Source organism: Sebastes fasciatus, chromosome 7 (genome assembly GCF_043250625.1).
Source record: "Sebastes fasciatus isolate fSebFas1 chromosome 7, fSebFas1.pri, whole genome shotgun sequence".
Lineage (NCBI taxonomy): Eukaryota > Metazoa > Chordata > Actinopteri > Perciformes > Sebastidae > Sebastes > Sebastes fasciatus.
In genome coordinates, this window is record NC_133801.1 from 3,918,822 (window position 1) to 3,932,194 (window position 13,373).

The following is a 13,373-nucleotide window of genomic DNA, read 5'->3' on the forward strand; positions in this document are numbered from 1 at the left end:
TGAGTCCTTCATATCTACATAGGGAGCGGGTCCTCTTCACGGAGTCCATCATGTTTCTACAGTGGCCCAGATTGGACAAACCAAACATTGGCTGTAGTGAGAGACTTTTATGCTTTTACGTCACCTGAAGGCCTCATAGTTCTCCGACACTCAAAACCGGGGTACCGCCAGCCGCCGTCTGACTTCCGTTGCTCCTAAAATAGTGTTATTATGGTATGGATGGCGGTTGACGGTTCACGTTACCGCAGTCTTGGAAAGGGAGGAGTGAGTGGAGAGGTACTCAGCTGGTTGCAATATGCAACCTCACCACTAGATGACGCTGAATCCTACATACTGTACCTTTAAGTACAATTTTCATGTACTTGTACTTTACTTGATTATTTCCATTTTATGCTACTTTTTTGTATTTTGAAAGCCAATATACTACTACTACTACTATTATATACTTTTATTCCACCACATTTATTTTTATGAGAAAAAAAGTTGTAATATTACGAGAATAAAGTCATAACTTAACGAGGAAAAAAGTCGTAATATTACGAGACTTAAGTCACAACTTTACGAGAAAAAAAGTTGTAATATTACGAGAATAAAGTCATAACTTAAGAGAAAAAAGAAAATATACAACTTTATAATATTATGACTTTATTCTCATAATACTACGACTTTATTCTCGTAATATTATGACTATTCTCAAAATCTCAGATTTTAATTTTTACGAGAAAAAAAGTCGTAATATAACGAGAATAAAGTCATAACTTAAACGAAAAAAGAAAATAACACGTAAAATTACTACTTTATAATAATACGACTTTATTCTCGAAATCTCAGATTTTAATTTTTAAAAGCCACTGGAGAAGAGCTCAAGAGCCGCATGTGGCTCTGGAGCTGCAGGTTGCTTAGAGACCCCTGATTTAGGCTCTTTAGTAATAAAACATCCCATCTGTGTGGATTATTGGACAGGCGTTTAGCATCGCTGCCTAAATGCAGAAGGTGGAGGGTCCTTGGATGATCTGTCTGCACATGCGTGTTAAATGTTGCTGCCGTAGCCAGACAGCAGCAGCTCGGAGGTCCAACACCGGGGAGGGTCTCTACATCTCCACAAAAACAACATCAACCTGATAATCTACACCAACATGAAGTTTCCCTACTCCTAGATTCACGAGGAGTGAGTATATTTACATCTGTACTTCGGGTCTGGTCGGTTTTCTCCGTCAATGAGGAGCTAAAGTTTGGTAACCAGCTGGCCTGCTGCTCTCAGTCAGCACAAAGAAGCTGCTTATTTACTGAGACTCCAGCTAAACCTGTTCAACGATGAGATGGTTGATTTACACCCAGAGAAAGTGACCCAGCAGTTAGTCCTTGTGTGAAATAGTCCAGCTACATGTATTAGATCTGAGCTGGTTTAGATTACAGCAGATTAACAGGCTGGATAGCCAGACAGATGGCTAACGTCACCTAGCTGCAGACAGGCTGTCTCAAAGTCAGCCAAATGCATTTCCATTTAGATCAAATCATTGATTAGATGAACACAAATAAGAAGGAAATACTGTGTACAAAAGGCAGACATTTGGATGTGCAAAAACTTCTATTAAAAGAGTACATTATAACAAATTATAACAACATATCAGATCACATTAAAAACACAATACAGTAATAGAAGATGCTTTAAAAAGAAGCACCAGGTACCAGGACTGAATCAAGATTAAATAAATAGATACAAAGTGCTAGATGGTTTAGATTACAGCAGATTAAAAGGCTGGATAGCATATGCTATAAAACTGCTTACTACCATTTGTACTGAACTATTTTTATTCTAAAACATTTCAACATAAATACTTCAGACTTGTCTCTAAGTCAGGGATTCTCAACCTTTTGTAACTTTTGTATGTTTCATGTTGATAAACTGAAACACATTTCAATTTGAATCATGCTAAGATTAAGATGAGGTAATCCTTAGTCCCACAGCAGGGGAATTTGTAGTGTTATATTGAATGTTAAAGGTCCCATATTGTAAAAAGTGAGATTTTCATCTGAGTTGCTGTCTTTTGTTATGTAAATATGGTCAAGATGATTAAGGTATATATCAAACTATTTATTGTATTTATTAGGGATGCACAATACAATACGGGTACTTTGCAAACCATCAATTCATTTTTTCTCAAATTAAATCTTTTTGTATTTAACCCAATAGCAGGATACGAAGGATATGGTTCATACTCAAAACTATTTTACACACGAAATGCCCATTAAAGGTCTCATATTGTAAAAAGTGAGATTTTCAGGTCTATTATATTATAGCAGGTTTAAGTGCTTTATAAATATTGTTAAACTATCAAAACGCTCAATATACGTTGGAATACACACAGCCCGTATTCAGAAATTGTGCGTTTGAAACAAGCCGTTAGGATTTCTGTCCATTTGTGATGTCACAAATATACAATATTTAGACGTGAACATTCTAAATGTGTCCCAGTTTATTTCCTGTTGCAGTGTATGTAAATAACATCAGCTGACAGGAAGTAAACATGGACCCAAACTGTTGCCGAAGGAAATACTTTGTGTACTAAAGGCAGAAATTTGTCTTTGGTTTGCATGTGCAAAAACTGCTATTAAAAGAGTAAAACAACATATCAGATCACAATAAAAACACAATACAGTAATAGAAGCTGCATTAAAAACAAGTACCAGGACTGAATCAAGATTAAATAGATATAAAGTGCTAGCTGGTTTAAATTACAGCAGATTAACAGGCTGGATAGCTAGACAGATGGCTAACGTTACCTAGCTGCAGACAGGCTGTCTCTAAGTTTACCTAACCTCACTTATATCACCTGTATTAACATTTAAACCGACATGTTCGACCATCTGGTTCATTCAGGCGTTAGCTGAGGACGATGCCACAGATCCGCCCGGTTAGTGTGACCTGTGTCTGTACAAAAGGTCACATTAATGAACATTTTATTCTCACTGTGTCCTCCTGAGGGGATTTAGGATACTGTACCAAAGTCTAGTATAGAAGCACTAGGGTTGTAGCCAAATGCATTTAGATCAAATTATTGATTACATGAACACATATAAGAAGGAAATACTTTGTCTGCTTTTTGTATACAAAAGGCAGACATTTGTCTTTGGTTTGCATGTGCAAAATCTGCTATTAAAACAACATATCAAATCACATTAAAAACACAATACAGTAATAGAAACTGCATTAAAAGGAAGCACCAGGTACCAGGACTGAATCAAGATTAAATAAATAAAGAAGTGCTGAGGTAGCAGGCTCTCCTGTTTCTACTGCTCTCACTCTACTTACAAAGACATACCGCTAGAAACAAAAGTAAACATGAACATTTAACTGCCATGTACACATTTAAATATGTTTGTCACAGCATGAAATTAACATTAACACAATGGTACATGCTGCAAAGAGGGCATTATACCCATGTACACATATACTGTATGTATGTAACAGCATGACATGAGTGTATAGGGTGCTGTAATAAATATGGGATGATTAATGTAATATGTTTCTTTATATACATGAGGTAGGTGGATATGACGGTGTATATAGTGTATACTGCATGCTAAAAAAAGTGTGTATTAAAACTAAAATATACAGTAGCAAATTAAACGCACATTTTTTATCTGTTCAAAATGTACCTCAAAGGGAGATTTGGCAAGTATTTAATACTCTTATCAACATGGGAGTGGATGAATATGCTGCTTTATGCAAATGTATGTATATATTTATTATTGGAAATCAATTACCAACACAAAACAATGAGAGATATTGTCCAGAAACCCTCACAGGTACTGCATTTAGCATAAAACAATATATGCTCTAATCATAACATGTCAAACTGCAGCCCAACAGGCAACAACAGCTGTCAGTGTGTCAGTGTGCTGACTTGACTATGACTTGCCCCAAACTGCATGTGATTATCATAAAGTGGGCATGTCTGTAAAGGGGAGACTCGTGAGTACCCATAGACAGTTTTCCTCGCCAAAATTTAAAGATTGGAGCGTTATTTAGCCTCCTCCCCGACAAACTAGTACAGATGGTACCAATGGTTTCTTTAGGTTTTTTAGTTTCATATGATGCCAGTATCTTCACACCAGCTTTGAAACTGAGTCCGCTACAGCCTCCGAAAGATTAATTGCATTAAAGAAATTAGTGGTGTTAAAATTAATTTGAATTTACTTTATCATCGTGTTAACTTTGACAGCCCTAATAAATATATACTGTGTATATATATATATATATATATATATATATAAAAATGCGACGTGCTGTACATGTCTTAGACAACACTTTATCTCAGATTAATCTAAAATCCTGTAGACTGCACCACTATGACAAGTCAGTTAAGTATCTGAACAGTGGAAGTGAACTAATGGTGAATCATACAACTGTCTGCAAATCTGTGATGAATCTGCAAAATGATGTGTGACTAAACCATAAGAGATCCTGTCTCCGCCTTCTTCCAATGGAAGAGATTGGTAACTAAATCTGCAGTGAGGCTGCAACTAACCATTATTATAGTTTTCTATTAATCTGACAGCTATTTTCTTGATTGACTGACTTCTCATTTGTCAAAGAATAAGATGCCTATCACAGTTTCCTAAAGTCGTTGGTATCATGTTACCTGTGTGAGGTGAATCTGTCTAACTTGCAGCTTGTAAAGGTCGTGGATTACACTGCAGAAACACTGAATCTAATAATGACGCAGACAAAGAAGCTGTATTAAATGTAGACGCTTCTCGTCATGGCCGATACCCGATCCAGTTACTAATCGGTGCCGATACCGATACAGTGAATTGGTGCAGACTGTCACTGGGTATTAGCTAATGGAGACATGGATGTTTGCTTAAACTCTGCCTTATGTCCTTGTTGTCAATGAGGCCTCTTTGTGTCATAGCTCTGATATAAGCTAACCTTATGTTTCAGCTGGTGACTACCACAACAAAGGCCCCAATCTATATCACTAGAGCTAAAACAATTAGTCAGTTAAATCATATTCCTTAGTTCCAGATTCAAGTTGTTATGCTGCTTTATGTGATAATAAATTGAATATCTTTGGGTTTTGGACGAAAGAAAACATTTGATGACGTCCTCTTGAGCTTAAGGAGATTGTAATAGCCACCTTTAACCATTTGCTGACATGTTATTGACCATTCAGTTACTCAATTAATCGTGAAATTAATTGGCAGATTTATTTCCAGTGAACTGTCGTTTATTCCGGCATGACGTTGGCTAAAATTTTGGTGACATTCTTATGTAAACACAACGGGCAATATGGAGGTCAGCAAAATGTGTCATACGATAAGACGATAACGTAATTATCATGATAGGCCTATGTGCTGTTTTGTTCAATGAAAAAACGTCTTTTCCATCTCAGCTCTCAGCGTGTACGCAGCGAGCTTTTACAGAACCATGATTTCACTTTAGTACAAGCTGCCATTTGCAAAAGGTCAAACTGTGCTGGATGTGAAAATGGGCGATAACAGTCATTTCACACCAACGTAAGTGTCTCTCAGCGGCTGACTTGTGCCTGCTCTGTTTCTCTCCAGTATGGTGAGGAGAAGGTGTCCCATGCTGCATTAGTGGAAGAGTGACATGCTGGCCTGTCTGCCAGCATCAGGTGACCCTACCATCAGATTTCTCTCCCGTACGCAGATGAACACTGGACTTCAGAAATGTAAGTGCTTTCTGTCTTCCACCATGTTGTGGCCACATTTCCATTTAAATGAGTCATTTCCTCATTGATCAGCATTCCGGATCAGACGATGATGATGATGCTGTTTTGGACACACAAAACCTTTCAGAGGGTAAACATTAGGGGTGGGGAAAAAAATGATTCACCTATATATCACAATTTATTTTTTACGATTTTTTTAATGCCAGAATCGATATATTTGCTTAATTTTAGTGTATGTGGAGGTAGAGGGAAGTTAGCGCTTTTATTGTTGTAGTCTGAGTAACGTGACGTCATATCCGTTCCGTATCCGGCAACCAAAACAAACCGCAGTGAGCCCAAACGAGGAAGTAGAAATATATTCCTTTATTCCAAAAAAGACAATATTCCTACCGAGCTGTTTACATGGCTAATGAAAATAAATATTCCGCTAATATTCACGTTTACATGCAGCCACGGCCTCCCTCTTTCATTACTTCAACCACCTTCTTGAAAAGGTTGGCGTTGTGATATTTGTGCATATCCAAAAACCGGTTGATATCCAAGACTTTCATAATGTTACAGTAGGCGTGTTTATCCTTCGGACCAGATATGTGGGCTTTTCTTTTGGGCATGCGTCTAACTGTCTGCTAGTTGGTTTGTGTACAACGCAACGAGCTGGCTAATATTCTGAATGTGCTGTATGCATGTCCGAAGAATGCTCCTAAAACCGGAATAATATCAGCATATCGTTGTTTACATGACCCCGTATCGAATTCAGAATATTGTCATACTCTGAATAATAGTAGAATGTTAGTGTGCATGTAAACACAGTCAGTGTGCTTTGCTTGGTGTTTCTGGTTGTCTGACGTTACACACACATTTCAGGGGAAACTACACAGAAGATGAGATCTGCCAGCTATCCAACCCCAGCAGAGTTGGATGCCTTTGCTAAGAAAGTTGCCAACAACCCTCTGACCATCCAGATCTTCCCCAACAGTGTCAAAGTACCTCAAAGGAAGCACATTCGCCGCACAGTCAACGGGCTTGACACGTCCTCGTCCAGCCAGCGCCACAGTCCCTACCCCTCTCAGGTCAGCTCCAGTAGGGGTCTGCTCGCTGTCCTCCGTGCGCCTGCCAAAGGCGTCATCAAAGATTCAGACGGTAGCCGCACCCGACAGCTTCAGAAGGCAGTCATGAACCCTCACAGCGGGCCGTACGCCACTCAAAGCACTTTAAATCTTCCTCAGCCTGCTCCAAACCTACAGGGCCCGTCGCAGCCTGCAGCCCAGGCTGCCCAGAAGCAGGGTATGGTTCACCCACAGGCGCTACAGCAGAGCGTGAATCATCCAATGACTTTACAGCAGCCTCAAACGATGCCTCACCCGCAGGCGCTGCAGCAAAGGAACATGGCTCATTCACAAGTGCTGCAGCGGCAGCAGAGTTTGTCCCAGGTTCAGACTTCACAGCAGAGATTGGCTCATCCACAAGGCATCCAGAGGCAGCAGAGTGTGCCTCACAGCCAGGCGCAGCAGCAGCAGCAGCAGCAGCAGCAGCAGCAGCAGCAGCAGCAGCAGCAGCAGCAGCAGCAGCAGCAGAGCCAGTCATGTCCACCAGTCGTACCACAGCAGCATCTTTCTCATCTGCAGACACTAAAGCATCAGGCAGCTCCTCTGCAAGCTTTACATACACAACAAGGAGTGACTCAGGATCTGCACCACATGTCTGATGGAGCTCCGCTTCCGAGCCTGCAGCACACCCAGGGGCTGGTTGGCTCACAGCCCCTCCCCCAGGCTGTGGGTTCAGGACCTCCTACCATGCCTAACAGCCTCCAGCAGCCCCAACCAGGGGCATACGGGCCCCGGAAGCTCCCTGACGCAGACGCCCCACCAAATGTAACTGTATCTACCTCCACCATCCCACTGTCCATGGCAGCCAGCCTGCATCAGAACCGGCCCAGTGACCTGAGCAGCATTGTGCACCAAATCAACCAGCTGTGCCAGGCACGGGCTGGTATGGGCGCCACCTCAGTCTGTGAGGGCCAGATCGCAAACCCCAGCCCCATCAGCCGCAACCTGCTGATCAACGCCAGCTCCAGGGTGTCCTTTCACCACCCGGCTCTGGGCTCGGTGCCCAGCTGCCTCATGGTGGGACCCCCAGACAAAGCTACAGTTCAGACTCCCAACGCTGCTCTCCACTCACAGCCCAATATAGCTGCTACTAATACTATACCTGCCTTTCACGCAGACCCAGAGAAGGTACAACTGCAGCAGCAGCATCTGCAGCATCATTTACATCAGCAGAAACAGCAGCAGCAGCATTTACAGCAGCAGCAACATTTACAACAACTACAGCAGCAGCAGCAGCAGCAGCAGCAGCAGCAGCAGCAGCAGCGCTCCTGGGCCCAGCATCAGCTGGCCCACATGCAGCAGCCTCATGAGGGGGCCCATCCCTGCAAGAACCCGAGGATGGAGCTTCCAGCTGAGTGTGCTTTCCCCTCTCGAAACCTCAACTATCCCCACAAGCTACCCAACACCGCACAGTCCTTTCCTCTAAAACACCCGGGCGAAAAACCACGACCTTCATCCCCCGTCAACTGCCCAGTAGGTTCTATGCCTTACATTAATGGCCACTACATGCAGCCACCGTGGGGCAGCATCCCAGCCACAGCAGGTAACAATGGATCCAGCCCTCAGGACCTCCCGGTGGTTTTCCAGGGAGGGCAGGCTGGTGCCTCCACAGACCGCATCCCAGGGGCAAAGTACAGGCCGGGGAAGGAGGGTCCTCCTGGCCCGGCCAAGATGATGCAGAATGTGGATTTCTTAGGAGGGGACTTCCAGATGCCCAGCTTTCAGGAGCAGAACATGGGTGTGATGGAGAAGATGCACAGGTCAGCCATGGGCCAAGTTCAGGACCCCAACAACAGCGGAGGTGTTCACGCTCATCACCCAGGCTACCGTTAATGCGTGCGCTTATCCCCCCCCTCCCACCCTTGGTGTGTTTTGAGTTCTTCTCAACAGCTACTTTCAGCTTCTGCGGTTTATTCTTTAAGATCTTGCAAGTGATCAATTACATTTTATTGCTTCAGAGCTTGATTTGTAGAGCCACCAGGTTGTGATGTTTCAAAGTATTCCTCAGGTCTTAAGCCATGTCGTACCTTTTGTTGCAGATGAAGGGTTTTTGAGATTGTTGTCCACTGTTGAGTAGAATTCCTCTTTTCATCACTGGCATGGATGTGCTGCTCTTTGTTCGTGTATATATGGTGTTAAAATATGAATTTGCAGCTGAGAGAATATGCTTGCCATACGATTGTCACAGTGCTTTTCCTAGGTTGACATGGAACAACTCAACTTTTTTCAGCATTTGTGGCCTTACAACTGCCCAAAGGCAAGATTTAGGATGTCCTTGTGTGATGTTTTTATTTGCAATTATTTATCCTCTGAACAGGTTTGTGATCCATTTAAATAAGAAGGTTACATGTATATGCAATTAATATGACTGTTTAAGGTTTTTGTCCCAGAAGCTCCCCCCCATAGTTAACGGGCCTAAAAGTGAGACTCCTCTATCAGGAACACAACATGGCGTCTGACCTGAACCGTAAGGTCGTTTTTGCATAGTGTGCAAAAACAGCCAACTATCACTGTTAAGCAGAATTTTAGTTAAAAATAAGACAAAGCCAGCACTAGCAAAAACAGTAACGTTCTCCATGTAGTTACTCTTACGTTTGGAAATTCTAAAGTGCCCTCTTGTGTGTAATATTTCAAGGATTGCTTTTGAAGTAGTTATTTTATTACCGTTTTTGTCGTATTTCTGTAGATGGTCCTACTTGAACTGTAGAAATTACTTTTAAATGTTTATGCCTAACATTTGGCAAAAGGAGCAGAAGCTCCATTAGTCCCTCTTTGTCTATAGCTAATGTGAAACAGAATGGCATCCCATTAATATTAAAATGTATGTCAGTATGTGAAAAAGCAAATTGATCACTTGCAAGCACGCAAGTACTTCAAATAATGCAAGCTGGGAAGTTTCCCCTCCGACACATTCCCTCACCACTTAACTACTGTAATACGAGTGAACTGATGTGGTGTGGACATTATGTGTGTGGCCGTTCATCTAACTAATCACTGCCCTTACCCTGTGTTGTATTTCTGCTACCTATAAAGAAAAATAAGGACATTTAATGCAGGTTATGTTTTGCTAGATGTGTCTAGCATGAAGCTCTGGACCCGTTTCCTCCTCTGGTCCTTTTTTCGGGTTGATGTTGTCCGAGCATGTGTTGCTCTGCTAGCCTCAAGCCTTCTGGAAAAAGCCTTAAATGTCACGGTAGTTATCCTCTACTTAATACTTAACCTTAACGGACTTCCTTTGCCAGGATCCCAACTTTAGTATGGCTTCATCGTGAGCTTTGGTTCATTTTAAATCTGTGCTGTCAGATCATTTGGCAGTGTTGATATGTGTAGGCAGAGGGAACACGTGCTATTGCCTTAAATTAAAAGGTAATAATGCGACTCATACTTGCTGATGAATCACCCATCCTACTGTCTCAAATGTTGCCTATCAAGGATTTAAGATGATTTTAAAATATGAATAGTATTTAGCAGAATTAATAGGTATGTAGAACAGGGCTGTAGCAGTTATTTTAAAGTATTTGGACTGTGTTTTAGTTGTTATACTTAATAAATATCCTGATATAGTTTAATTTATTTTATTTTGTTTTTGACCACTGCATCCTGAAGCCATAGGTGTTTTCACATTAGGTGCCATAGGTGACACACGTTGACGCAGTGCAAACTGAATTGTCTGCACTCGAATAAGAGGTTTGCATCCACGCTTTAATCTTTCACTCTCTGAATCAGAATACAGTACAGGTCAAAAGGGAGAAAGAGCGGCGAGATGATCCGTCATCCTCAGAGAAAGACCGCTGAGATGCAGCCGTAGCTTTTTCTGGATTTTGGTCTTCATACTTGATGGCAGTTTTTTTTTTTTTTTTTGTTTCCTGGCTCTCATTTTTGACGTGCCTGCCCCTTAAAGCTGCTATTGACTTTAATCTTAACACACACTAGTATGATTTGTGTGTGCATGTGTATGAATAGTAATGATGTATGGGCTGTATCAGTGAAAATGAGTTCCTATTCATGGGACGGGCGCAGGGCGAAAATTGCCACCACTCACATGCTGGTAAATTTGGTCTATACGTCTATAGAGTGCTGCAGGGATTACGTATTTCTGTAGGCCAACCAGGTAGTTGGCATCGCCCTGGTTCCCTCGACAAAAAGCCAATGAGATTGTTCCATTGGGTTTTGGATTATTGCAGAAAATAATCTCTGTGGTCGGCCCTCCGTGGTAGTCTGTGTTATACGGCGTTCATGGGCACATTACTTGCCCACCACCCCCACCGTCGTTTTGCTTTTCCTGCAGGACGAGAGACAGTTGATGGACAAGACGATGGCAGAGGATTTGGTGTCAAAGCAAAAGCGCCTGTTTAGCAATACTTCTGATTTAAAACCCAATGCAACGAGTAAACCATAACGTTAATGCCGTGCGGAGCAGTTACAGCCGGTGTGCACAGCGGAGTGGCGCCGGATGCAAACCTGCGGCCTTGTAGCAAGAGCTCGACCAGGCACACAGCCACCTAACATTAAAGATCAGTGAGCGCATTACACATATTGAGCGTCATCTTTTCTTGTAAAATGTCTGGTGTTTATTAACTGGTGGGAAACTTTCCTCCCCGTCTCATCCCTAGGTGGCACACAAACGTTTGTGATACTTACATGTTTTGTTCAGCAAGTTAATCTTCACAAATAAACACCACTTCTATGATTTTTGAAGTGTTAATACAATCACCAGAAGTAAAACGCTAACGTTCGGCTATAAACAAACACTACGGTCGCATGAGCGCGAGTATACACAACAAGGCTGTAAAGGCGCACGAGTCTGCGTGACGACGTTTAGTCGTCTCATTTAGCCACTTGTTAGCAACCACCTTTTTTAAGTCTCAAAATTCTCGAGTGGGATATTTACTGACGTATTTTATATTGCAGAACAAAATGTTAAAATCCCACAGACCTTATTTCAGGCATCTAATTAAAAAAAACTTCCAGACGAGGGAACCGGAACTCATTCCTGCAGCCCTCTATTCTTTATTCAATAACTTGACCAGTGTTCAGAGTGGCAGAGTGATTTTCCTAAAGACAGAAACTCTCCAGGCCTGTGTGGGTTTCTTCACTTTAAATCAACACTAAACAATTAGACACACCTGCCGTTTTATTCTGAACTGCCTCGTTACAGCCCAACATAGTCAGGTTCTACAGTCTCATATGAAGTGCCTCCACTGGGCTTAGTATGGAGAAATGTGTGAATGTGTGTGTGTGTATGTTAAGCTTGGGTACTTGCACACAGGTGTGCACGCTGACAGACGTGCACGAAGTTAATCTCTGATGGGGGACCAAGCTACTTAGTGTAACTACTGATACTGTGTCATGGACTGAAGTCCTGAAGTGTGCCACGACTCCCAGACGCTGTCGGGATGTGTGAACTGTTTGCTGCTGACTCACTGACCAAAGTGACCAAGCGTCCCTCTCTGTAACCACCCGGCCAAAAACGCCTCGGCAAGCTTGTGTTGGGAACTGTTCTAACAGTAATAAGCAACAACCTGGTGACATAAACGAGAGCTGCTGCCCTCGTTTGTTACGGTTAAAGAAAATCTTGTGAAGTAAAAGTGTAAAGATGTGAAAGGAGCATAAAAAATAATCTAGTGAGTAGTTTCCTGTCTGCACCCCAATTTGTTTTGCCAAGCAAGATTCAGATGTTCTAACCAGAACTGTGGATGTTCTGTGGTTCCATTTCACAATATCATGTAGAAATGTCGTCACACACGGCACACGTCTCTGTAATCTACTCAAGCACATTGTAGCTCGTTAGTCGACTCCGATGGCAGTATTTATTGGGGCGCAGGTGCGCAACAACTCTCTAGATTTATTTTTACTCTGATTTAATATGACGGTCTTTGATGATCAGAGACGGATCATGTTGTGAACGGTGGTGGAGGGGGGCTTACTTTCTCTACTTTGTGAAAATGTGATATTCCAGTTTTGCCTAACCTTCAGGAATAAAATGTCTTGCACAAACATTCCCCCTAACCAAAATAAAGTTTGCAAACACAAAGTGTTTGAGTTGCTGTCTTTTGTTATGTACATGTAAATATGGTCGAGATGATTAAGGTATATATCAAACTATTGTATTTATTAGTGATGCACAATACAATACGGGTAATTCGCAAACCATCAATTCATTTTTATCAAATTAAATCTTTCTGTATTTAACCCAATAGCAGGATACGAAGGATACGCTTCATACTCGAGACTATTTTACACAGGCAATGCCCATTAAAGGTCTCATATTGTAAAAAGTGAGATTTTCATATCTTTTATATTATAAAGCAGATTTAAGTGCTATATAAATACTGTTAAACTATCAAAACGCTCAATATACAGAGAAATACACACAGCCCGTATTCAAAAATTGTGCGTTTGAAACAAGCCGTTAGGATGTCTGTCCATTTGTGAGGTCACAAATATACAATATTTAGATCATTACACAGTTTTAAACAAACATTCTAAATGTGTCCCAGTTTATTTCCTGTTGCAGTGTATGTAAATCACATCAGCTGACAGGAAGTAAACATGGACCCAACCTGTT

The 13,373-nt window shown here is 41.8% G+C and overlaps 1 protein-coding gene across 1 annotated transcript; it reads left to right on the top strand.

Annotated features, from left to right (window-relative positions):
• Nucleotides 1-988: 988 nt before the first annotated feature.
• Nucleotides 989-12,839, top strand: LOC141771131 (protein FAM222B-like). Its single transcript, XM_074641074.1, has 3 exons — nucleotides 989-1,168; nucleotides 5,572-5,699; nucleotides 6,564-12,839. The coding sequence occupies exons 2-3, from the start codon at nucleotides 5,618-5,620 to the stop codon at nucleotides 8,636-8,638; spliced, it is 2,157 nt and encodes a 718-aa protein (XP_074497175.1). The 5' UTR covers nucleotides 989-1,168; nucleotides 5,572-5,617; the 3' UTR covers nucleotides 8,639-12,839.
• Nucleotides 12,840-13,373: the final 534 nt, after the last annotated feature.

What these genes read in the sequence shown, in the direction of transcription:
- LOC141771131 (XM_074641074.1), top strand. Translation starts at nt 5,618, where the DNA reads ATGCTGGCCTGTCTGCCAGCATCAGGTGACCCTACCATCAGATTTCTC. An exon ending in GAACACTGGACTTCAGAAAT is followed by an intron (nt 5,700 to 6,563) that starts GTAAGTGCTTTC and finishes CACACATTTCAG; the next exon opens with GGGAAACTACACAGAAGATG.